The sequence below is a fragment of the Peromyscus californicus genome, unplaced genomic scaffold (genome assembly GCF_007827085.1).
Source record: "Peromyscus californicus insignis strain IS unplaced genomic scaffold, ASM782708v3 Scaffold_24__1_contigs__length_46423439, whole genome shotgun sequence".
Classification (NCBI taxonomy): domain Eukaryota; kingdom Metazoa; phylum Chordata; class Mammalia; order Rodentia; family Cricetidae; genus Peromyscus; species Peromyscus californicus.
Window position 1 is genome coordinate 28,464,847 of NW_026294535.1, and position 27,287 is coordinate 28,492,133.

Genomic DNA, 27,287 nt, shown 5'->3' on the forward strand with positions numbered 1-27,287 from the left:
TGGCTAGTGGAACTGAGCATCTTGCTTGAATTCCTTATATATCTTAATATTTTTTTGTAAACCAATAAAATTTTTTGTTGTTTGTTTTGTTTTGTTTTTGGAGACCACGTCTTATGATGTAGTCCTTGATGGCTTTGCACCCAGGGCAGTCCTGCTTCAGCCTTCTGAGTGCTGGATTATAGATAGCAGTCTGGCTCTAGAGTCTTTCATCTGCTTTCAAATTAGTGCTTCTCATCATGTTTTTCTTTTAAACTCAGTTCTTCTATTGGCTTCAATTATTTCTTGAGATTTTATGTGTATGGGTGTTTTGTCTCCATGTATGTTTGCACCACATGTTTGTAGTGCTCTAAGTGGGGAGGCCACAAGAGGGTGTTGTGGCCTTTGGAACAGGAGTTACGGATAGTTGTGAGCCACCATGTGGTTACTGGGAACAGGACTGAGGTCCTCTGAAAGAATAGCCAATGCTCCTAACTGCATCTCTCCAGTCCCTCTCCATTAAGAATTACTTTATACTTTTTTTTTGAGACATGTTTCATGTAGAGTAGGGTGCACCAAACCCTTACATAACTGAGGACGGATTTTGGACTCCTGGTCTCCCTGCCTCTGCCTCCTAAGTGTTCAATTACAGGTGTGTACTGTCATACCTGGATTTCTATGGTAATGGGGATTAAGCCCAGGGGCTTTATGCATGCTTGGCAAACACTCTACCAGCTCCATCTCCATCCCGAAAACTATGCTTTTGAATAAGAGTATCATTTTTATGATGTCTGGCACATGAAATTCAGGGACTCCCTCCTCATGGTTTATATGTATTGGTTTTTCCAGACAGGGTTTCTCTGTGTAGCTTTGCGCCTGTCCTGAATCTCACCCTGTAGCCCAGGCTGGCCTCGAACTCACAGAGATCCGCCTGGCTCTGCCTCCCGAGTGCTGGGATTAAAGGCGTGCGCCACCACCTCCCAGCATGGTTTATATTTTTGGTCTGGGGGAAGTTGTTGTTTTTAGCAGTTCCTCCAACAGAGACTTAGGCTTGCTGTTTTCTAGGATGTTAAGTACTCCTTGTAGTAAGGAAGAGGCAAAGGACTTGGACTGGTCAGTGGAGATTAGCCAGCAGCTGCTGTTCTTTAGCTGTGCTTCCTCAGTCTGAGCAACTAACCAAAGCTTACAGAGGTATGGCTTGCTAGACTGTGGTTGTTGTTGTGGTTGCTTTTTGTTTTGTTTCTGTTTTTTGATAGTCACACTCTGTGGCCCTGACTGTCCTGGAACTTGCTATGTAGACCAGGCTGGCCTTAAACTTGGAGGGATCCACCCTCTCTGCCTCCCACGTGCTAGATTAAGGCATATGCCACCACACCTGACTAGTTTACTAATTTGTAGGAAGATGGATAGTTTGGGACTGCGGTAAATAGAGTTGTGTATCAGAAATGTGGTATTTAAACATGGAATCTGGGACTTGTTATAGCACGGTAGTAGAAACCTTTCTATCATAGGTCAGACCTTAAGTTCTATCCTCCCATAAGAAGACCTGAATTTGCCAAGAAATGAGTTTGTAACTTTTCAGTTACTTTAGCACCATGTGTTGCTTCTCCTCACTGTCTTGTGCATTTTCCTGGAAGCGTCCTGGTTTTCTCTGCACCAGTCTTTGGTGTGAGCAGTAGAGGACCAGCGGTGACGGCTGCTTCGCTGGCGGTGGGTATTTAGTGGGGACATGTTAGCTACAGATTGAGTAGGGATCAAAGAAGGGGACAGATCCATAGCAGTGAAGATTTTGTGAAGGGCTTAGCTGGAGAGTCGAGACAGGGTCTAGCTATGTAGCCCAGGCTAGCTTGGAACTCGGCCTCTCGTGCTGAAATGCTGGACTTGCAGGCCAGAGCCACTGTGACTACCAGCATGAACACCCAACATGGTTTTCAAAGATCACCCAAATACTTTGTTCTTCCTTCTTTTCCTAAGCCACCAAAGGAACAGGAAAGCCAACACATTATTATTATTATTATTATTATTATTATTATTATTATTATTAATGTTACTTTATATGTATGGCTGTTTTGCCTGCAAGTATGTCTGTGCACCACTGTGATGTCCATAGAGGCCAGCAGAGGGCATCAGATCCCTGGAACTGGAGTTACGGATGGTTGTGAGCCACCATGTCGGTGCTGGGAATCAAACCCAGGTCCCTAGAAGAGCAGCCAGTGCTCTGAACCACTGAGCCATCTCTCCAGCCCTTGCAGTTGTTTTGTTTCTTGTTTTTTCTCCTGAGACAGGATCTCACCGAGTGGCTGAGACTGGCCGGGAAATTACACAGAGGAGCCTAACCTCAAGCTCAATGACATTCCTGTGCCTCAATTTCCTAAGCACTGGGATTATGGGTGTGATGACTTTTTTTCTGGATTTTTCATACATAGTTTTGGTCCCTCCAATTAAGTTGTTAAGGAGAAGATAAGGACTTGATAATCTCTTTATTTTATGTTCCTGTTCTTAATTTTTCACATAATGGAAATGCTGATGGATCTTGGATGTCCACTTTAATTTGTTCAGAATAATTAATACTTGCTAGGCTAGAGAAAAAAATTGGGGTACATTTTCTTCCTGCTGAATTTACATTTCTCCTGTTAAAGACATTTCTAAGCTTGGTATTTGATACAACTTGGAATTTAAAAAATGTGTAGGTGATGAGTAGCCCGGAGGTCAGTAGTTTGGGTTCCGAACACCCGAGCTTCTTCTGTTTTTTAGACAAGGTCTTCTGTGAGCCCTCCCCTCTTCATTTGTGAGGTTGGCGTCTCATCTGCACTGCCTTTTACAGTTGCTGATGGGGGGTAGGCTGTGGTCAGGGCCTTGGGAGGGTTAGTCATCAGTTACTGTGTCCACGCCTTGTTCGTGGGGCAGGGGCAGATAGTTTTCCAGGACGGTGGAGGAGACTGAGGCCTGCCTGCCTCGAGGTGTGTTTTCCTTTCCTTTTTTTTTTTTTTTTTTTTATGGCTGGGAGAAGATGACATTTCATGATTGCATACATCAGGAAAAGGGCTGCTTTCCTCAAAGGAAGATAACACTTAGCTCTTGCTACCAAAGGAATTGGATTGGGCAGATCAAAACCAAAATCTACCTCTGTGATGGTTTAAATTGGCTGCTGACCAATAGACTCCAGAATCACATTAGAGACAAAGATGGACATACCTGTGAGGGAGATTATAGATCAGATTAACTGGGGTGGAAGGCCCCACCCAGACTGGGCAGTATCGTTTCATGGGTTGGTGCCCTGGCTGAGCAGGCACGTCCTCTTTCTCTCCTTCCTGACTGTGATGCTTTGTAACCTCATCTTCCTGCTGCCTGCCCTCCCACGATGGACTGTGCTCTCAAACTCTTCCTCCGAGATGGCTTTCCTGAGGTCTCTTGTGTGTGAGAGAAGTACTGCTGTAGGTTCTAACGGTGTAACCTAGCCCAGACGCTCCAGTCCTTAGAGATTCGCCCTCACAGTAAAATGACATTTGTTAAGTGCTCTTAAAGACTGGCCCACTTTATATGCCAGTGACATTTCCCTGTCTTTTGTGAATACTCTTAACAAGAGATTTATTTTTATCTTATGTGTGTGAATGCTGCCTGCATACATATATATGCACCACGTGCCTAACTGTTGTCCTTGGAGGCCAGAAGAGATCGTTGGGTCCCCTGGAACTGAAGGTAAGTCATCATGTGGGTGCTGGGAACTGAACCTAGGTCTTCTGCAAGAGCAGCAAGTGCACTTAACCATTGAACCATCTTTCCAGCACCCGTTGCTACTTTTAATTGAGTAAGTGATTTAATTACATTTTCCCCTGTATTATTTAGTGAGTTTTTCCCATTTATGGAAATTACAGGGTTATTACTAAAACATTAAATGAGATCTATATGCTAAAAATATAAAAGAAGAAACAGAAGTGTAAAGAAAAAAATTTTTGAAGCAGAGTTTAGCTCTGTAACCCATGCTGAATTGTATATATTTCCCAGGTTGGTTTTGAACTCACAGCACTCCTCCTGCCTCCACCTCCTGAGTGCTGAGATTACAGGCATGGGCCATCACATCTGGTTGTTGTGATTTGTGATAAAGGTAAGTTCCCCAGCCCATTGAAAAGTATCTGTCTCAGGCTGAGGAAATCATCTTTTTCCCAGAAGAGGGGATTCTTGAGCAGTTTGGACAACAGGCAAGCATTAGGAAAATGAAGAGTGGCCAGGTTCTCACAGCGTCCATTGAGGCATAGGAGCTGAGCCTTGGAAGTGGCTCATAACATCAAGGGCCAGAGGAGACCATGAGGAGATCTAATGGGATGACAGGTGGCAAAGCCCTTTAACTAAGCTAGAAAGGAAGGACACGATAGGCCTTATATTTCTGAAAAATGATACAGTATAAAATTGGAACCACCGAAGACCAGTGTCCTTGTAAAGAGTGGTCGTGGAAGGGGAAGGATTGCAGAGAGGAGGCTATGGGGAGCGAGCACAGATGTGGACATGGAGGGCTCTCTCTGTTCTGGAGAAGCTGCATGGTGGATGTGGGATGAGCCCTTCAGAATAGAGACAGGACTGGGACTAGTCAGCCTGTGATGGAGGCTGAAGCCACGGGTGTTTAGAGCGACAGGAAGGAGATGAGATACAGGGAGGGAGGCCTCATTAGAGCTGTGAAGTGCACACCAGAGAAATAAGGAGAAAACACAAAACATTTTATTACAGCTGGGGAATAGAGTGTTAAAGGGCTGACTTAGTACTGTGAACTCAATTCCACTAGGCTTTGAGACAAATAATGAAAGTCTGTGTCTCTGTTAATTTAATGGTTTAAAAAAATCTTGTCTTGGAAAGCATTCAGTGCTGGAGCTGGAGAGACGGCTCAGTGGTTTAGAGCGTTTGTTGATCTTGCAGAGGACTTGGTTTCAGTTCCAAGCACCCACATGGTGCCTAACTGCCTGTTTGAGGGGATCCAATGTTCTTTCCTGGCTTCCACAGGCACGAGGTACACACGTGGTATACATTTGAGCAAACACTCACACATAAAATAAAAACACATTTTAATATGGCATTTAGTACAATTTATATTCAGGAGCATCCCCTACTCTTGTTTCCTGCAAACTGATCCTATTTTTAATTTATTGAACTATTTCAGTTGTAGTCTTTGGGGACTGGAAAGGTAACTGAGCAGTTAAGAGGTGCGTGTTCTTCTTGCAGAGGGTGTGGGTTCAGTTGCCAGCTCCAGTGTCAGAAGGCTCACAAGTGCTGTGACTCCTGCTCCAGAGGCATTTGCCCCTCTGGATTTCCATGGGCACACACCCACACAGAGACTCGAGCACATGTACCCTACAAAGATGCAAACATATACATATGATGAGAAAGTAAAGTGTAGCCCTTAAAAATGAGAAAGACACGAAATATTTTCAACGTATCAGTCTGGTATAGTCCCAGGGGTACATGGAATTCCAGAACCAAGTACAATATTGCAAACTATTCATGAGAGAAGTCGGAAACTGTTCAGATGACGAATAAAGGGTATGTGGAAAAATCTGAAGGAGGTCGGTTCTAACAGTTTGGAACGTAGATAAATGAGCAGCAGTGGGGTAGATGAACTTGGCAGTGAGAGGAGTCAAGCAAGCAGAAGTCTGAGAAGGTCCCAGATATCCCCTGTTTAACGACTCGGCCATGGTTTAATGTGAGGGCACTTGGGGCTTATCAGTTAAGAGCACTTGCTGCCCTTCCAGAGGACCGGGGTTATTTCCTTCCCAGCACTCACTCTGGGTGACTCACAGCCTTGTGTGATTCCAGCTCCAGGGGATCCAATGCCCTTTTCTCAAAGTATACACACATACTCTCTCCCTCTGTCTCTCTCTCTCAAAGTGTACACACACACACACACACACACACACACACACACACACACACACACACACAGAAAGAGAGAGAAAGAGAGAATTAAAAAATAAAAATAAATCTTAAGTGGTCATACTTCACAAGTGGTCCTTCAACATCCACAAGTTGCATTTACAACAGCAGCTAATATAAGAATGCTACTAAGCTCTCCTATGTTATTTCCCTAGTTAGGGTTTCTGTTGCTGTGATGAAACACCATGACCAAAGCAAACTGGAGAGGAAAAGGTTTATTTGACTTATGCTTCCCAATCACTGTTTATCATGAAAGGAAGTCAGGACAGGAGCTCAAACCCGGCAGGAACCTGGAGGCAGGAGCTGATGCAGAGGCCATGGAGGGATGCTGCTTACTGGCTGGTTTCCCCTGGCTTGCTCAGCCTGCTTTCTTATAGAACCCAGGACCAGCAGCACTACCCACAATGGTTGCGCTCTCCACTATCAATGACTAGTTAAGAAAATATCCTACAGACTTGCCTATAGTGTGATCATATTGAAGCATTTTCTCAATCGAATCTCCCTCCTCTCTCTCTGCCGCCTCTGGCTTCTGTCAAGTTGATATAAAACTCACTGGTATGGTGGTATTAGGTTTGGTGGGCCACTCTGTTGCAGAAGTGATTTTGTTAGACCTTTAGAATTTGAGTCCTATAAAAGGACTCGAAAATTCTTCTCCACTCATTTAAGTGTTAGGGATTGAATCCAGAGTCTCACAAATGACAGGCAAGTGCCCTGCCACTGAGATGCATCCTACTCCTGGTACCTTTTGAAATTAGTTTTGCTTTAGGATGATTGAGTTGTTTCTGGTTTTTGTTTTCAAGACAGGCTCTCACTGTGTAGCTCTGGCTGGCCTGGGACTCACAGAGGACGCCTCTCTCTGTTTCCTCTGAGCTGAGATTAAAGGCATGCACCACCATGACCGGAAGTTCCTCCTGTTTTTTATTTACTTCCTTAAAACAATACCAAGAACAATAACAAATTTCTGTTCAGAGTGAACTCTGGTCCTCCTTTCCCATTTGATTTTACATACTATTTATAAAATCAATATGTTTAGTTACAGAAAAGGGAGAAAAAATCTGTTGGGTGATTGGTTACAGTTTTGAGTATGTAAATTAATTTGAGAAGTAATGACATTAATTAATTAAATGCATTGAATTTACTTTTTAATTATGTGTATGTTTCTCTGTGTGTCTGTTTATGGGTATATGCTTGTGAAGTGTAGGTGCCCATGGCGGCCAGTGAGATCAGATCTCCCTAGAGCTGGAGAAACAGGGTGTTGTGAACCCCTACCCCATATGGATGCTTTGAAGTGAGCTTGTATCTTCTGAAAAAGCAGTATGTGCTTTGAACTGCCAAGCCATCTCTCCAGCCTGAGAATTAACAATTTAAAAATATCAAGGCTTTCTAGGCCAGGAACATAGTATATTTTTCTTTGTTTAGATTTTCTTTATTTCTTTTGTGACATTTTGCAACTTTTTATGCATTATAGAAGCCTTTCATATTTATATTGGGTTTATTTTCTAAGTATGTGAAATATATTCATTTACAAATGGAATCATTTTCTGACAGTTCCTATTTGTAGGAATGATTTTCCTTATGTATTGTAATCTTGCTAACTGCACTGCGTTAAACCTGATCTCAGTGATAAACACGTCCGAAGACAACTGAAAAGAAAGATTTGTTGAGTTGATAGCTTCAGAGGCGTCAGTCCACAGCCAGTTCGCTCGATTGCTTTGAGCCTCAGCTGCGTGATGGAGAGAGCCTGAGGACATGAGTGTTCAGTTCCTGGCAGCCAGCCAGCAGGGCAGAGGAGCAGGAGGTGGCCTAGGCCAGAAGAAGCCCTTCAAAGACATGCCGACCTGCTTCCTCCTGGATTCGGCCCCACCCCCTACAGTGCTATCATTTCTGAGTAGTCTGATTTCAAGAATTTGATCCGTCAAAGGATTAAAGCATTGATTTTTGTCAGAGCCATTATGGGCATGTTCATCTTTAGAAATGTTCTCATAGACACAGCTAGTGTTGTGTTTACTTAAGCTCCTAGGCAGCTCTTAATCCAATCAGGTTGATGATCAAGATTAGTCATTATACAGAATTCTACCAATTTTTGTATTCTTTTGTGTGCATTCACATTATCTGCAAATATAATTTCTTTTCTTTCACTTCTTAGAATTTAAAATTGTCTTTGTTACACTAGTTAGGACCCCTAACTACTGTGAAGTTGAATGGAAAGGCTGTTGACACTATCCACATTACATTGGGAGGACAAGTATTTCATCATCGAATGTGATGTCTTCTGCAGGGTCGTTAAATTCAGAGGGTTACCTCTTCTTAGCTAAAGACTATGGAGAGTAGATGCAAGTGTGTCAGGTTCCTTTTTTGAGAGTCTCTGTGTAGATCCAAACCACTTGTAAACTCGCAGCCCTTTCCTGCTCCTTGACCCAGGGCTGCTTCTCTGGCTTGCTTCAGCCTCAGAGGGCCTGCAGTCCTCTCCAACTCACGGGCCTGTGCTCCAAACCCTCACTGCGGTTCTGAAGAGTCGTGCAGACGCGCCAAACCACAGTGCTTGGCGGGTAACCTTAAATTGTTTCTTTAAGTCAAATTGACAGAGTGAAATTATCTTGAGAGATAAAAATATGTTATTTAAAAGTACAGTGGATTTAGTTATCAAAATGAAAGAGCTGTTGTTTTTCTTATATATGTGTTTATCAAAACGAAACAAAAAAACCTCTGGGGTATCCTGTAGGATGGCTGCAAATGGCATTAGCCTTGCTTGGTACTTGCTTCTCTGTGACCAAAATGGTAATTTAAGCCCAAAATACAGAAGAAATTTTGTTATACTTATGTTTTGTAAGAACTTTGTTAGACTAAGTATAGAGACTGAGGGGCCAGTTTTCCGAGCAGTCTTTTTAGAGTACTGATAACAAAAGAAGGAACATGGCCTTTTTTAAACTTTGAATTCAGCTAGTAATTAACATACAGCCTTAGCTTCACTTAGCAGTTTTGAGAAGTGAGACCTGAGTGCTCTGATACAGAACTCTTAAAGTCCTGACGCTCTTGTTTTGGTGTTGAAGCACCGCAGCTCTGAAAAGCTGCTGAGTGACAGAGGGGACTTTCTCTCTTTTCCTCAAGCCTGCTTTGTGAACTTAACTACCATTGAGCTTGCTTTCAACCTCCGTTTAGTTAAAACAATCCGCACTTCCATTTTCTAAGTTGCGGTTATAGAAATGTCTTTAACTTTTCACCTCTAAGAGATTGTGAGATGGATGCACAAATCCTTTAAGCCTCTGCATTAGTTACTTCTCTAGGTGCTGTAACAAAACAGCCCACGTGAGGGAGGAGGAAGTGTGTGTATTTTGGCTCCTGTTTGGAGGATAGACTTCTCTACGGCAGGGAAGGCATGGACGGCCCAGGAACTTGAGGCACCTGGCTATGCTGCACTCACACTTAGGATGCAGGAAAAGAGGCAAGCTGCTGCTTAGCTTATACCTCCTCCTCGGGCTCTGTCTGGGCTCCTACTCCATGGATGCTGACGCTCATAGTCAGGGTCGGTCTCCCCACACCCTCCAGTCTCACCTCCCTGGAAACACCTGCCTCCACCCTCACAGCGGTATGTTACCTAGATGCTTCTTAATCCATCAAGTTGAAATGCATGATAACCGTTAGAACCCCCACCACCTTCTCCCTCCAGGGTTTTGCTGTTAGCAGTGTTTCTTAACTCCGTTCTCAGAGGCCATGGGTTTACGGCACAGACTGTTAACCTCAGGCTTCCTTTCCTTCTCCTGCGCCCATTGTTCCATGTTAAGATTTAGTTTGTGTGGATCTGTCCTTTTTTATAGAGAGAGTTTGCCTTTGCAAAGAATAACAACAGAAAATTCTTCACATTGAAAACTAAAAATGAGATTAAAAAATAAACATTGATCCTTTCAAGCGTAAGTATCACATGGCCCAGTTCTCAACACGATCTCATCTAATTTGAATTCTGCTACATGTGCAGACTGTCACTTTCGATTGCTAGATTGACGCGCCTCAGAGTCAGGTCTGCATGTTCAGCTTCCTCCTTTGCCTTTTTTTTTTTTTTTAATTTTGAGGATTTATTTTATTGTATGAATGTTTTTCCTTAATGTATGTATGTGTACCATGTGCATGCCTGCTGCCTGAGGTCAGAGGAGGGTGCTGAAACCTCTAGAACTGGGGTTTCAGATGGTTGTCAGCCACTATGTGGGTGCTGGAAATTGAACCCAGGTCCTTTGCAAGAGCCACAACTGCTCTTAACAGCTAAGCCATCTGTCCAGCTCCTCAGTGGCTTCTGTGATGTCTCCATTCAGAGGTCTAAGGGTATCCCATGAGTGTCCATCTGGAGATGAGTTCATATCCACTTATGCTGTTCCCAAGTCTTCCTATGATATACTGAGTACCTGTTAGTGGCAACTCCATTTTTTTGTTGTTAGTTGCTTAAAGCAAAATCCTTGCCAGTTTCTCCAACCTCCTCTGTAGTTTATACCTCATATATGAGGCTCGTCAATAAAAGTTTCACTGTATATCCGAGGTATATAAAAATTTGGCAGTGTCTGCCATGTCTGCTGCTTTTCTGGTGCAGGCCACCGCTGTCTCTTGTATCGCACAGTCAGTACTCACTTGTTACTGTATTCAGAGCTAGCAGCTAGAGCGACCGACCACCTGCAGAAGTCAAGTCCTTTTTTGTACTTACTTTCAGCAGCTGTCTTCTTCCGTCTCAGTCAGGGTAAAGTTGTGTTGTCTGTGGTGCCGGACGGACTCACTGTGGTTGGGAACTAGCTTCCCTTCTCTTCTCTTCGCTCCCCATTCTCCTTACCCACTTGCAGCAGGAATCCCCTGCTGTTCTGCAAACATGCCAGGGTCCTGCTCCAGGGGCTTTGCACTCGCTTGCTTTCCTGCCTGGACAGCTGTGGGGCTCGTTCCCTCATGTTCCTGGGGTCTTGACTCTGGATCATCTCTGAGGCCTTCCCTCCTGTCCATGATTCTCCCTGCCCAACTCCTGCCTTCTTCCCTGCCTGACTTTTCTCTTTTGTACTAAATGCTATTTAAAAATTATCGGGTTAGATAGCTTTTGAGAAAGCAAATTACTGAAGATAATTAAAGTCCAAGGAAAATTAGTCTGAGGAATTAGATACTGGTAAGTTTATTTAGAAAACTAGAGATGTGAAAACAGAAGACACTTTCTGCTTTTGAATTTTGCCACTGGTGATAATTGTAGTTGTCTGGCCATGCCAAGTGGTAGCTGACATGGAATCATTTGGTGATCACTTCAAAACCTCATGCCTATCCAAATCCATGTTCACTGAGCTCAGAAGAAGGGTGGATTGGTTTCTATCTCTTTTGGACCTTCCAGACAATATGCATAGCATTGCATTGTCTTAATGTAAATCATTCAGAATCTCAAAGGCAAAGATGTTTGCAAAGTGGAGTTCCCATGCCTTCAGTGTCTGATGCAGAAGAAAGCACCAAGGCACTGAGAATAGATGATGAAATGTACCTGTGCCTGTGCAGGTGACATACGCTCTATGAGTTACTTTTCTGTTGCTGTGATAACACATCAAAAACCAAAGCAACCTATGGAAAGGAGGGTTTGTTTTTGGCTGATAGTTCCAGAAGGATAAGAGTCCATCTTCACGGTAGGGAGGTATGGCAGTAAACACCAGGCAGGGCAGCAGAAAGAGCTCAGAGCTCACACCCTGAACCACATGCACACTGGAAACAGTGCATGGCATTTGAAACCTCAAAACACATTTCCTTAGCAAGGCCACACCCTACCCAGACATTGTCACCAACTGGGGACTACGTATGCAGATGCCGGAGAATATGGGGTACATCTCGTTTAAGCTATCACACATGCCTACATATTTTTGGACTTGGGGTTCTACAGAAAAACATAATCAATTTTGTATGTGTGTGTAAAAGGGAGTAGGAAGGGATATCAAATGTTTGATTTTGAGGAATTGGCTAATGTAATTATTGGGGCTTAGAAATAAAATCTGTGGACTTGGGTTATAGCTTAGTTAGTAGAATAACTAGTAGCTACCTAGCATACAGAAGGCTTTGGAGAGTGCATGCTTGTAATCCTAACGTGTGGGAAGTGGAGACAGAAGGATCAGAGTTCAGGGTCATCCAGTGCTACATAGGGTGTTCTAGCCACGACACTCCAAGAGATTGTTGAAAACTGAAGAAATAGCAGCAACAACAAAGACACACCAATAAAAATGAACAGTCCTCTAAAATTGACAAGGCCACCTTCCTTCTTTAGAGGATCATAGTTCTCCCCAAGGCTTAGCTGATTAAATGAAGCCCCTTATTCTGCCCATTTTGAGGAACTGGCTCATTGCATTGGTGAGGAGTTATATTTATGAAATATGCAAGGCAGACTGGAAACCTAGGGAGTTGGTACTGGAGTCTTGAATGAAAGGGGATCAGGAAGCAGAGTTACTTCTTTTTAGAGAATATCAGTCTTTGTTGTTTTTTTTCCAGCCTTCAACTAATTGGCTGAGTTCCACTCACATTATGGAAATTAACCTATTTCACTTTCACTTTGAGGGGTTAAATGTTAGTCACATCTGAAAGCTACCTTCTCAGCATCATCTAGACTTGTACATGACGGAATATCTGGTTACCATAGTGCAACCAAGTGGTCCTGTAAAGTCAGCCTGGCACCGTATATGCTTCTGTAAACCACACTCACACTAATTCACAATGCACTTCCAACCTTAGTACTTGAGACTGTAGCTGCATGTGGAGACAACGGGTCTTTACACAGGTGAAGCTGAGGGTCAGTGAGGGCTCAGTGGGTAGAAGGGCCTGCATGCACGCAAGCCCTGCAGTCTGCATTGATCCCTGCAATCCACATCGGAAGGAAAGGACCCATTCATATGCTGACCTCTGACCTCCACATATACATCATAGCCTGTGCATCCCTCCCATCGTATGTGTACATTTGTAATAATAATGATAATAATAATAATAATAACAACAACAATGGCTTTAAATATAATGTGAGGTCAGTATATCTTACATTATAAGCCAGTGAGAGGGAAGAAATCAAACTTATTTGACTTGCACATGGACATGCTCAAAATAAAGTACAGTTCTCTGTAACTTTATAGTCACAGCACACATATATTTGTATCTTCTAGTATATCCATTTTATACGGTTTACTCTCTGCAAGCATCTTGTCTAGTTACAGTGTTTGGATTGTACTACTGTAGTTTTCCATTAACATTAATCATGAGAAATAGTAATACAAAGAGATTAATAAGGGTTTTCCTATACTTTGGATGTAGCCTTTCTTACCTTCATTGTGGACCACCAGTGTGATGTCTCTGTAGTAACTGAAATCAGTTGTTTCAGAGGCACTGATACTCCAAGATGGCTAGGGTGTAATTTCCGTCTCTAGCCAAGTGAGATCATTATTGTGTCTCCCAAATGTAGCATTCATCCCTTTGGAAACAGCACCTTGAGAAGTATGTATCCTAACTAATGGAGAAGCAGTACCGTATAGTAGAAGTCTTTTTCAGAATCTGTATGTGTAAGCTTTTGGTGAGCAATGCTCCAGGAAGGCATTGCTGCCTGCCTAATTGGGGAATAGAAAGCCATATTCCTGATCCCAATTCCATCCTTGCCACCATGACCACTTTGTTCATGAATCTATTGGGCAAACAGGAATGCCTGGGGGAAAGACTCCCTGACATCACAGAACGGGCCGCTGTCCATTCGGTCATTAGAGTCTCCCACTGTTGAGGTCACCCTTGGATGACATCACAGAACGGGCCGCTGTCCATTCGGTCATTAGAGTCTCCCACTGTTGAGTCACCCTTGGATGACATCACAGAACGGGCCGCTGTCCATTCGGTCATTAGAGTCTCCCACTGTTGAGTCACCCTTGGATGAAACATTCACGTGAGACCCAGTTGTCATCATTGTCAAGGCTGGTTAGGACTTCAGGCTTTCTGGTCTACATAGTGTCTTGTGTTACTTATTTTTGTCCTCCTGTTCACTACTCCTATTTTTCCTTTATAACCCTTTAGAACTATAAAGATCATTTCTAGATTATGTGCTGTGGTTTAATCACATGCCCATACCCCTGAATTAAAAGTTTACATATATAAGGTTCAGTTACATGAAGTTTTTGTGAGCTTGTGTGTGTATTGTCTTTCTCTGTGTGTATGCACATGTGTGCATTTGTGTGTGTAGGCCAGAGGTTGACACTGGGTAGCTTCCTCTATTACTCTCTACCTTGTTTTTGAGACAGTGTCTCCCACTGAACCTGGAGCTCACTGGTTTGGCCCAATTGGCTAGCCAGTAAGCCTTAGGGATCCCGCTGTCTCTCTCTTCCCAGTAATAGAATTACATGCATGTGCCACCAAGCATGCCTTTTACCGTGGGTTTGGGGATACAATTCAGGTCCTCATGCTATATGTCAAGGGCTTTATGAGCAAGTCTTCTCCCTGCTCTAAGTGAAAATTACATTGGGAAGAATACACACTGACTTTTAGGCAGGGTTAAAGAAGGATGGATTTTGGAACTTCTCAGGCTCTGTAACTCACTTCAACATAGCTTTATCTTTCTACCCTGCTTTGTTGGATGGCAAGACATTTACAGGGGAGGTATTACTTTCATTTGGAGTCCATGATTAAAAAAAAAAAAGGTCAGTGTCAGCAATATTTATTTTATGCTGTTCTCTAGATGTTTGAAATGTCATTGAGAAAAGGAAAAGGATAATTACACCTACTCCAGTAAGTTAAATGAAGAAAAGTCACCCAATGCTTTTTTTAAATTCCTCTTCTGTCTACATGGTGGCATTTGAAATGTGCAGGATTTAGTTATGAAGGTGGCACAGATTGGCTGAGACATTGAATAATTCTGTTTGCTTTCAAAGAGGTCTTCTCATTATGAAGACCTATATTTTTCCAGTGCAGGAAGTTTCTTCTGCTTCTTTTGTTAATTACTTCTTCCTTGTATTGTTTATTAACTGTTGGAGTTGGGTTTTCTGTTTTGTTTTTCTTGTTAATGTATCCCAGGGTGGCCTCTTAACTCTTAGTGATCCTCCTGTCTCAGTCTCCTGAGTACTAAGACTAGAGGTACCCATGTACCACACCTGGATAACGATAGAGTCGTTATTAGGCAGATGTTGTACCTCTGTGCTTCTTGGTTTCCATCTGCTATTTCCACATCCTGTTTATTTGCACGTCTGTACATATCTTGTTTTACCAACTGTATTCCCAAGACCACCAGCTTCAACTTCAGGCTGCCCATTCACCACTTTTTGTATTTTAATTAGCCTACCTGTTTTATATTTATATATAATATTTATTTTTATGTTATTTTATTTTATAATTTAATTTAATTTTACATATCAGCCACGGAATCCCTTGTCCTCCCCCCATTCCCGTCTCCTACAGGGCAAAGACTTCCCCTGGGGATTGAGTTCAACCTGGTAGATTCAGTTCAGGCAGGTCCAGTCCCCTCCTCCCAGGCTGAGCAAAATGTCCCCGCATAAGCCCCAGGTTCCAAACAGCCAGCTCATGCACTGAGGACAGGTCCCGGTCCCACTGCCTGGGGGCCTCCCAAACAGTTCCAGCTAATCAACTGTCTCACTTATCCAGAGGGCCTGATCCAGTTGGGGGCTTATATATAATATTTTGTTTTATATTTGTATATAAAGTATTATTTTGAAGGGATGCCTATGTCTTTTATTCCTAGTCAATATATGATTAGTGAATAAAATAGTTCTTCTTGATTATATTGGCATAAACAAAACTGTGTTAAAATACAGCATGTGAAAAACCAGGAGACATCCTTGGTTTTGTTTTCTTGAGGTAGAGTTTGATGGAGCCTCATCACTCTTCTGGCCTCTGCTGTTGCCCAGATGTTGGGCAGTTGCTTTTTGTTTTTTTGTTTTTTTTTTTTTTGTTTTTCGAGACAGGGTTTCTCTGTGTAGCTTTGCGCCTTTCCTGGGACTCACTCCATAGCCCAGGCTGGCCTCGAGCTCAGAGATCCGCCTGGCTCTGCCTCCTCAGCACTGGGATTAAAGGTGTGCGCCACCACTGCCTGGCTCAGTTGCATTTTTTTTTAAAGCTTACCTCTAGGTATTTCTTTTCACCTGAGATAAATTTTCTGTTTCATTTTTCTTCGAACTTTTATTCTTTTAAAAAACATGTATGATTATTATTTTGTTATTTTATGTTTATGGGTGTTTTGCTTACATGTATGTCTGTCACTACATGTGTGCAGTGACCATGGAGGCCAGAAGGGGGTGTTGGGCCCCCTGGAACTGGAGTAATAGATGGCTGTTGGCTGCCAAGTGGATGCTGGGAATTGAACTCAGGTGCCCTGCAAGAGCAGCAAGTGTTTTTAACCACTGAGCCATCTAATTAATAACCAAGATTAATTCTTCAAACAAAAACAAACGAAAAAACTTTGTCAAAATCTGGGTTTTTTTTGTTTAATTTTCCAGTAACCTTAGTATAAAATGTTTTTGCCTTCTACTATAATTAATGTTTATTTTCTACTTGCCTTAATTGTTAGCCAGTCCTAATACATACACTTTTCTTCTTCTAGGGTTTCCAGACTTCTAGAATGGCTAAGCATTAATGGAGGGAGAAGCATAAATCGACCTTCCACTATGGAGGCAGGCTTAGCAGACGGAGACCCTGACAGAGCTTCGGTGAGTAGTTTAAAACAGTACGGTAAGGACGCGTCACCTACAGCTGTGGAGTGCGTGATGTGAGCCATACTTCATTCTTGACAACTCATTGAAAGCGAAGGCTTGTTTATTTGGTTGGGTGGTTGGGATTATTTTTGAGACAGTTTCACTATGTAGTCCTAGCAGGCCAGGTACTCACAATGTAGACCAGGCAGGCCTTGAATTAATAGAGATCTGCCTCTGCTGCCTCCCAAGTTCTGGGATTAAAAGCAAGTGTCACATGCCTTGCAAAAGCAAATTACTTGAAATATTTTAAAAATAATACTCTAACTCCCACATTGTTATGAGAATTACAGATTGTTTACAGCTTGTTGGAGCAGAGTCATGTCAAATTTCTGATATTTCTGTTTCAGATCCTTTTTACTTCTCTGTTCCTTCCCAGTCATATTGTCTCAGACATACTGATGTAATAGTTTGTATTTGCTTTCTCAAACCCTTTTTGGATCTTAGTAAAATCAAGAGAATATTAATTGTTAAGGAAATTAAATACCTCTAAATCTCAAATCGTGTGCAGCTCTGAGCAAGGAGAGTGAATGAAACATTTAAAGTAATAAAGAATTAAAAGCAACTGCACTGTATAGTGTGTGGAAAATTGAAAGTTTAATCAACAATGCTTCCTGAATTAGATTCTGAAATTAAAGTAAATGTGGATAGCAGGGAAAGTATATACTATCCAATAATTAAAAAAATTCACCCCTGGTATAGAATAAGTGGATGATATGTCGTTATAAAATAAAGGCTTGCCGGGCGGTGGTGGTGCACGCCTTTAATCCCAGCACTCGGGAGGCAGAGCCAGGCGGATCTCTGTGAGTTCGAGGCCAGCCTGGGCTACCAAGTGAGTTCCAGGAGAGGCGCAAAGCTACACAGAGAAACCCTGTCTCGAAAAACCAAAAAAAAAAATAAATAAATAAAAAAATAAATAAATAAGGGCTTTACTCCAGAACAATCATTTTAGCTCTTATATTTGAGTGATTCTATTAAATATTGATTTATAGAATTTTTGTTAGCAGTGTTGCTCTTACCCAAAGTAAAGGTCTCCTCTATGAAATGTAGTCGGGGGGTTCGTTTATTTGTGAATGCGGTTCTTGGTGGTGGTGATGATGGAACCGGCATTCTTCCACTAAGCTAAATCATCATCCCTACAAGTTTCCTTCAAGAAAATCCCTGTGGGAGCAAGGCAGTGGCCAGCTTCCTGTTTTTGATTTTACTACGGAGATGAGTTACTGTTTCATCAAGGTGATTGTAAATTTTAATTGAGTGGATGTCCTTTGTTCAGGCCCCAGTGTAGGGACAGTGTAATAATTAATAGCAACATGCAGTTTTATTGAGTTGGATTAACTTGATTCAAACCTTTTTTGAATTTCTCGTTCAGATTTGTTTTGGTTCCTTAAACATTAAAAAAAGGTTAAACTTAAAAGTGATCACTTGTTAATAGGGAATAAAATGAGCTTGGAAATAATGTAGTTTATACAGGGCATGGTACCTGGCTAGAAATGGGCAGCTGATGGTTATTTTATTTTTACTGTGATTTCAGAAAAAGTTAAAACTAAACCTTGTATTATTACTTGACCATAATCATCTTTAGAAAAGCTGTTTCACTGTTCTTATGGCTGAAATGTCCTTGATGCCTTAGTGATGATAAGAATTGTCAATAATAGGCTTGGAATATAGTGGGCCCAGGCCCACTGTGAGTAGCACCATTCCCTGAGCAGGTAGTCCTGAGCTGTCTAAGAAAGAATGAGCTTAAGCGAGCCAGCATGCAGCATTCCTCCATGGTTTGTGCTGCACTCCTTGGCTGTGAATGAGTTCCTGCCTTGAGTTCTTTCCTTAAGAATGGACAGTGGGGCCGGGCGGTGGTGGCGCACGCCTTTAATCCCAGCACTCGGGAGGCAGAGCCAGGCGGATCTCTGTGAGTTCGAGGCCAGCCTGGGCTACCAAGTGAGTTCCAGGAAAGGCGCAAAGCTACACAGAGAAACCCTGTCTCGAAAAACCAAAAAAAAAAAAAAAAAAAAAAAAAAAAGAATGGACAGTGGGTGGGTGGTGGTGGCGAACGCCTTTAATCCCAGCACTCGGGAGGCAGAGCTAAGCGGATCTCTGTGAGTTCGAGACCAACCTGGGCTAAAGAGTGAGTTCCAGGACAGGCACAAAGCTACGCAGAGAAACCCTGTCTTGGGGCAAAAAAAAAAAAAGAATGGACAGGACAGTGACCTGAAAGTTTAGGCCAAATAAATCCTTTCCCCCCTCAAGTTGTTTGTTCAGTCTTTTATCACAGCAACAGAAAGGAAACTAAATATGAACTACATAGTATTAAATTCTGTGCCAGAATCAGATGAAACTGCAGTGATTTATTTTTTTAATTCTGAATTCTGTTCCCTGAGAAGTTGGAGCAAAGATATGAAGAAGTAGGGAAAACTGTTTTGTTTCTTTCAGTGTTTCTTCTGTGATATATTATAGTTTACTGTAGAGAGACTCAATACTGACGATTTCAATATGAACTACAGAAATGTGAATTTCAAACTAGTGTTATGGTTCACTTTTGAGTTAACTATTTATAAAATAGCCCCATTGGACTTCGTGCCTTGAGCTAGTTACTGTTGACTCACAGAAGAGGTGGCTGAGAACTTGGTTCTGAAGACTTGCAGCTAGAAATCTGAGCAGATCTGACAGTGTTGGGTCCTTCTGCAGTCTCATTGCTCAGTGAGCTAAAGCAGAAGGATCATGGATTTGAGGGCAGCTTTACCTAGTGAGACCTGTGTCATGAGGAAATAAGACAAAGAAAAGAGCTCTGCCACTTAGTGTGATGTGGGTAATGAATACAAACTCCAGGGTTACAGTTTCCCTGTGAGATACGTCAAGATGACTGTAATGTCTCCCTTCCAGAGTGATTTTGAGTATTAATTGAAACCAAGACTAATGCTGCACACATTATAAACATCCATTAAGGGGGCTGGAGAGACAGCTCAGAGGTTAAGAACGCTGTTTTTCCAGAGGTCCTGAGTTCAATTCCCAGCACCCATATGGTGGCTCACAACCATCTGTAATGAGATCTGGTGCCCTCTTCTGGCCTGCAGGCATACATGCAAACAGAACACCGTATACATAATAAGTAATTAAATCTTAAAAAAAAAAAAGAGAGAGTACTTAAAAAAAATCCATTAAATAAAAGCAACTATTTTTTTTAAAGTATGGCTTTTACTTAAAAAAACTTCTCTCCAAAAAGATCAATAAGAGAAGTCTGTGAAGTCTATTTGCATACATTGGATAGTTGGAAAAATCTTTATTTTTTAAATTTTTATTTTGTGTGTATGGATGTTTGCCTGCACGTATGGCTGTGCACCACACGCATACCTGGTGTCGTGGAGGCCAGCAGAGTGTACCAGACCCCTGGAACTGGAGTTACAAATGGTTGAGAGCCACCAGGTGGGTGTTGGGAATCTAGCCCAGGTCCTCTGGAAGAGCACCTACTTCTCTTAACCAATGAGCCGTCTCTCCAGTCTGGAAAAGCTTGAAGAGAATATTAATTGTGAAAACAGAAGGAAGGGGGGCTCTTTGGATTGAAAATGAGCCAGGAGAACGTTTCAGGATGAAATAGGAGGCGAGGATCACTAGGGAATAAGTTGTTTAAAGTTGAAGGTAAAAGTGGAATATATTAGGTTGGAATCAGTAGGGTTTATGTGGAAAATGATTGCCACAGCAGATAAAGACCAGACGTACAGATCAGGTACCACAGCAAGGATTTTTGGACTGGATATGCGGATAATGATAACCCTTGAATTTGGAGAATGAGGAATCTGAAACATATGGAGACCCGAGCTGATGTCAGGTATCTTTATCCATTGCTCTCCCCTTATTTTCTGCGACAGGGCCCCTCACTGGATCCCCCCGTCTGCACTACCCAAGCACTGTAGTTACAGATGTGTGCTGCTGTGCTTAGCTTTCACACGGGGCTGAGGGACTGAACTCTGGTTCTCATGCCTGCATAGCAAGCCCTTCACCCATTGACCCATTAAAAAAGAAAAACATGATCATGTTTTTAAATGTGTTCCCCAGTCCCTGTTTCTTGAAGTTAGAATTGGTAGAGGATTGCTTAGATTTAGATTTCAGTTTCCTTACCACGAGCACTTTATAGATGGTTTTGTGTCTTACCGCCAGGAGACTACAGTGTGAACTTTCTCTCTTCTCGTGGTAATGGGAGTCGTGTCTGTTAACTCAGCTGACTTAGGAAATGAGGGTTTGAGAAAATGACAATTATAATGAGTTTTAAGCAAGCGGACTAACCAGTCACATTTTGTAATGTGTTTGTCTTCTAGACTGTTAGCCCTTCTGCTGTTTAAAAACTTTGCTGGGTGTCTTAGTTAGGGGAGGAAAGAGTTTATTTGGCTTATACTTCTGTATCACAGTTCATCACTGAAGGAAGTCGGGACAGGAACTCAAACAGGGCAGGATCCTGGAGGCAGGAGGTGATGCAGAGGCCATGGAGGAGTACTGCTTATTGGCTTGCTCATCATGGCTTGCTTATCCTGCTTTCTTTTTCCTTTCCTTCCCTCCCTCTCTCCCTCCCTCCCTTCCCCTCTTTCCTCCCCTCCCCTCGCCTCTCCGAGACAGGGTTTCTCTGAGTAACAGTCTGGCTGTCCTGGATCTGACGCTGTAGGCCAAGTTGAACTCACAGAGATCTGCCTGCCTGTCTCCTCGAGTGCTGGGATTACAGGCGTGCACAGTGCTCCTGGCTAAGCCTGTTTTCGAACTGGACCCTGGACCATGAGCCCCAGGGTGGCCCCACCCACAATGGGCTCAGTCTTCTTCCATCAATCACTAATTAAGAAAATGTCTTACAGCCGGATCTTACGGAGTTTTTTTTTCAAGGTTCCCTCCTTTTCAGATAATTCTAGTTTATGTGTCAAGTTGATGTAAGACTAACCAGCACACTGAGGCTACTAAAGGGAAATATTTTTTAAAAGTGTAGAATAATTTGAAAGGCCTTATATTTTGTGTATCTTTTTTAAAACTTGTGAAAATTATGTTAATAACAATTATTTGTCATTGAGTTCCCAAGTGGGAAAATACTGTTTACTTTACCCCATTGAATAGGTACTAAAGATTCCATCTTTTTGTTACATATTTTTGTAGTTGTTAGAGGTTGATTTTACTTGGGACTTGAATAATGTGGTGATAAAATTTGCCAGGTATGTGGCAGGTGAGATGGCTCCCTGGGTCAGGACACTGGCCACCAGGCCTGACAGTCTGACTTTGATCTTCGGAACCCACTTGATAGAAGGAGAGAACTGACTCTGTCCATTTATCCCCTGACCGCCACCTACTTACTGTGGTGTGTGCTCCCACACACATAGGTGTGTTCCCCAACACACAAAAGAAAATAAACCTTAAGAAAGCAAAATGCAACTGAAAGCTGATTTCTCAGAATTACACAATTTCATGTTGATATATGATAGGTCTACCTACATAAAAATAAAATAAAATATTCCAGGTTCACAGTGAGACTGTTCAGTAAATTTGGGGAAGCCAGGAAGAGGAAGAGTTAGTTAACAAGAAAGTGAGAAAAATAGCCAGTCCTCTGCACAGTATATCAGCAGATTTCCTAGCTAAAACTTGTGTGTTTTGATTTGCATTTTTGCTTGGAGGTTTCTTTTCCCCATTGGTGCTGTTAGAACACAAGGCTTTGAGTATGATGGGCAAATGCTTTATTACTAAACTACATCCCCAGTCCTGCTTGGAAACCTTATGTATGTTCCCGGGACTCTTCAGTTCCAAAAAGGCTTTCACAGAATGTGAGATCAAAATTATGCTTGTAACAATACCATGGTATTTAACACTTTCTCCTTCTTTCTTACGTTCTTGTGCCTGTACACTGATTTGGTATTATTTGTTTATTTGAAGGTATGCTTGTGAAATCTTGTGATTTCAATTGTTTAATTTTTTCCACAGGATATTTTGACCTTGCTAAAATTTTTTTATTTGTTTTGTTTTATGTGAGTGGGTTTTTCCTCACATGTATGTCTATGCACTGGTGCCAAAGAGATCAGAGGAGAGCATTGGGCCGCCTGGAACTGGAATTATGAATGGTTGTGAGCATGTGGGTGCTGAGAATGGAACCTGGATCCTCTGCAAGAACAAGTTCTCTTAATTTTTTTCCAGCTCCAATGTTTTGACATTGGAAGTTTCTTTTAGAATTGCAGAAAAATTACAAAGATAGTTTCTATAATTTTTGTATCCATTTCCCCCTTCTATCATCTTTATTTAGTATGGTACATTTGACATAACGAACCCATACTGATTTTATACACACGGGCATGTATGTATGCATATATGCATATAAAAAGTTGTACGTTTGTGTGTGGAGGATATGCATGTGTTCTTGTTGGCATGTGTCTATGGCAGTGCACACACAGGTTTGTGTGTGTGTGTGTAGGCCAGAGTGTGATGTTTTTCTTTATTCACATTATTTAAGATGGGATCTCTCACCAAGAGCTCATTGGAGCTCACTGATTTGCTAGTCTGAGTGGCCAAGTGAGCTTTTCTCAAGGCCCTCTTGGCTCTGCCTGGAAGAGCTGAGATTACAGGTCCTGCCGTCATGTTACCTGTTTTTTAATGTGGGTACTGGGGATCTTAATGTTTTTCAGGCAAGCACTTCATTCTCTGTGCCATCTTCCTAGTTCTGATTTCTTTTTAAATATAGCGACTGGCATTGAACTTGCTGTATAGCTGAGGATGCTCTTGAATGTCTGCTCTGACTCCTGCCCCCATCTCCTAAGAAATGGCATGTTCCATAATGGAGGTCTTGGGGTCAAATACAGAACCTCAGGCATGCTAGGCAAGCACTCTACCCTGATTATCAATAATAAATATTTAATTAATTGTATGTGCACAAATGCTGTGGTGCACTTAGGGAGATCAGAGAGTAACTTGTGGAAGTTCATTTTTTCCTTCCACCGTATGTATGCATCCTGGAGATTGAATTTAGGTCGCCAGGTTGAATTCAGTGAGCCGTCTTTCTGACCCAGTCAATTATTATTAACTGAAGTTTGTTCTTGATTCCGATTTGCTTAGTTTTGCCTAATGTTCATGTTCTGTTCCTGGGTCCCACCTGGGCTGCCACAGTGCATAGTTGTCATGTTTCCTTGGGCTTGTCTAGGCTGTGGCAGGTTGTTATACTTGACTTGGCTTTAATAAACCTTTACTTTGTTGCTTCTTGTTGAGAGAATCTCATACAATGCTGGCTTGGAATGTAACCCAGACCAACATACCATCAGCAGTCCATCAGCCTCCCCAGTGCTGAGATGACGGGTGTGAAACACCCGGTTCACCTTCCAGCTTTGAAGGGTTCAACCAGGTACTTTTGCAAGTCGTTTCTCACTTGGAGTTGGTCTCTCTTTTCCTTCCTTCCTGCCTCCCTTCCTCCCTCCCTCCCTCCCTCCTTCCCTCCCTCCCTCCTTCCCTCCCTCCCTCCCTCCCTCCCTCCCTTCCTTCCTTCCTTCCTTCCTTCCTTCCTTCCTCTGCCCCCTCTCTGTTTGTTTGTTTGTTTGAGACAGGGTTTCTCTGTATAACAGCCCTGGCTGTCTTAGAACTCAATCTGTAGATGAGGCTGGCCTCGAACTCACAGAGATCCACCTGCCTCTGTCTTCTGAGTGCTGGGATTAAAGGCGTGTGCTACCACACCTGGCTGGTCTCTGTTTTCTTATGACTAGAATGGCCTAAGGAGTTTTAGAAGAGCTCAGAAGTAAAATCTACTACCTTTCAGGCTGCTCTTGAGCTCACTATGGAGCCATTGCTGACCTTAACTTACCATGTAGCTGAGGAAGACCTTGGACTCATGGTCTTCCTCAACCTTCCAGGTGCTGAGATTACAAGTTTGTGCCGCTACACCTGTCTGTAATCCGTCTTTCTGTGGTTCGCTTTTCGGTCCTCACAGCTGAACCTGTGCTTTATGTGTATATATTTAGAGGTAAGAGCTGGAGAGTCCTTGTAGAGTTTTCTCTTTTACTAGGATTATCCCTTTTCTATAGACTTCCAAAATTACGTCCTGCTCCACAGTTGCCTCGCCCTCCATTTCTTGGGATGTGTGTTGGTGATAGGCTTACTTCCTCTATGCAAACAGTCGTTTTCTTTCTAGTGACGTTACTTTCTTTATGTGTAGCGTGACTAAAAGTGACTCAAAGATTCCAAACAGTGGCTTGGAATTTAAAAACAATTCTAAAAATGGGGGAGGGGCTTATTCTCCTGCTCGTGTGTCTTCTCACAGTTTAGAAATCTAAATAGACATGATAGGTATTTAGGTGTTCTTTACTCAGTATAGACAGTATCATTCTTAGCCGGAAAGCAGAAATAGAAAGCTTTTTGTTTTGCTGAACTAGACTTGAGGAGAGTTGGTTTTAAAGGCTTATTTCTTCCTGTGTTTATAAATAATACAGTTACCGAAGTTTTAAATGGCTGGATTGAAGGTTTTCCCTAATCTCCACTAAGAACTGTTTTCCAGAAGCTCTAAGGCTTATGGAAAGGAGCTTCCTGTAAGAGGATGTGACCAAAGCTGAGGGGTCCCAGGTCTCTAAGTCAGTTAAACTGCACATTCATCTCAGTTTTATTAGTGAAACGAAGGAGTCCATACAACTCTGGAGAGAAGTCTGCAGGATCAGAGACTTTGTGATGTGCGTTCCTCTCCTGGTGACTCTAGTGTGCAGTAGTGAGGGGGACAGCCGTGCGTTCCTCTCCTGGTGACTCTGGTGTGCAGTAGTGAGGGGGACAGCAGTGCGTTCCTCTCCTGGTGACTCTAGTGTGCAGTAGTGAGGAGGACAGCCGTGCGTTCCTCTCCTGGTGACTCTAGGATATGTTTGCAGTGAGAGCTGTAGTGAGGAGGGAGAAGAGAAGGCAGAGGGTGGTGAATCGATGAGCAGAGGGTGGCGATCCACACGTGGGAAATGTCTCAGCACCATTGTTTGGTCGACTTGCGTATTGTTTTTAAGTGAAACAGGAATAGAAATCTCACATGAAGATAAAATTGAATTGGAAGCCCAAGCAGATCACACCTTTTTATCTCTCAGGAACAGTCAAAGTATTTTCATCTGGATTCAATAGGTTTTCATTTGCTTAGATAACTGCTTCAAAATTGTATCAAACTCTGTATGTTGAAAAGAGCGCCGTGAGGCAGAAACAAGCTTGGGAGGGTGGTTTTATTTGTGTGTGTGATGGGTGGCGAGATACACAGCGTCCAGGTATGCAGAAAAGCTACTTCTTGTTAGACATTTGCATACGACGTTGGATAACTGAACTTCACTGAGCACATGCCTTGAGCACAGTGTCTTGCTGCATTCACGCCTACACCACTGAGAATTGGTTTTAGAGCTCATGGGCAATGCCAGTTGTTGCTGTAGAGGAATTTTCAGAAAATATGCTGACAGTTATGAGTAACCACTAAACCCGATGCAGGGCACTGTGATGTGCACCGTTTATTCCAGTACTTGGGAGGCAGAGGCAGGCAGTCGAGTTCAGCCTGCTCTACACAGAGAGTTCCAGGACAGCAGAGCTGCAGAGAGACCCTGTTCACACGAACCAGAAACTCATCACTGGAGTTGTCTAGTGTGCTTTATGAAATTGCAGTGCATGGCTACGTCCTTGTTCATGTGAGATGCAGGCATCAGTTCCTCCAGGTTGTCTAGGTGATTGCAGTTGCCCCTAAGATTGACAATAGGAAGAGAGGCTCTTGGTCAGATTGGAGAATAAGTTATCTAGCAGCAGTTAAAGCCGGTAGGGTAGCAATAGCCATACGGAAGATACGTGAAAGGAGTTAGAGATATGTATCTATAGGACCTGAAGCGTCTGTGGCAGTGTCCTTTGTTTACAAATGCAGAAACTAATATTAGGGAAAGTATGTACCTTTTCCAAAGTTGGAGAGCAAATAGAAAGTGGACTCCAGGCTTGTATTTTCTGTTTCTGAGTTTTACGGTTTTAATACATGTAACAATTCATAGTCGGTGTGATAATGTATGGGTAGATGATAGTGTATGATGCAGAGGGGACCAGAAGAGTCAATTATTTTAAAGGAGGAGAGAAAATGTTGTGAGGAAAATGTCTTTGAAGATAATGCTTGACTTGAGTATTGAAAGGAACACAGGCCCTTTTCTGGCTTCGTGAAGGTCAGAGTGCCATTGTAGGCAGAGGAGCGCTGTAAGAAAAGACCATACAACACGGCATAGTCAGGGAAGTGAAGCACGTTTGTAAGGTGTAGTAGGACCAATGGGGTGTGATGGGTTTTAGAGACAGATGTTTCTCTTTGTTTGTTTATTTTGAGATGGGGTCTTATGTAGCTCAGACTGGTCTTAAACTCACTAGGTATAAGACGGCCTTGAACTCCTGGGCTTCTGTGTCACGACCCAGTTGCTGGCGTCATCACACCTGGCTCTTAATTCCACAGTGGTTCCTTCATCCTTGTCTTCCATCGCTTGTCTCTGTTACTCAAGGTACTGTTCATTCTTAGTTCTCTCTTAGTCACAACCCTTTCGGTTGCGTTCTGGTTAGTGATGTTTGTCTAGAGAGGCTAGGATACGGTTAGTTACGGCAGTCCATACAAAAGTTCACTTTAGTCTCTGGTGTGGATTTGGTACTTACTGAGCACTCTTTTTAGAAAGGACTTTTGTGATTTCCTAGTGTAGTAGTAAATAACTTGGCCAC

The 27,287-nt window shown here is 42.6% G+C and overlaps 1 protein-coding gene across 9 annotated transcripts in view; it reads left to right on the top strand.

Moving 5' to 3' along the window:
- Osbpl8 (oxysterol binding protein like 8) overlaps window positions 1-27,287 on the top strand; it is a 151,609-nt gene that overhangs the window by 24,340 nt on the left and 99,982 nt on the right. For 7 of the 9 annotated variants that reach the window (XM_052753317.1, XM_052753318.1, XM_052753319.1 and 4 more), the window contains one exon: window positions 16,463-16,568. In XM_052753317.1, the coding sequence (XP_052609277.1) occupies window positions 16,527-16,568 (42 nt within the window). In that variant the 5' untranslated portion in view covers window positions 16,463-16,526. Of the gene's footprint in view, window positions 1-2,261; window positions 2,367-16,456; window positions 16,569-27,287 lie in introns of those variants that run through there. The other 2 variants (XM_052753324.1, XM_052753328.1) reach the window with 2 other exon arrangements.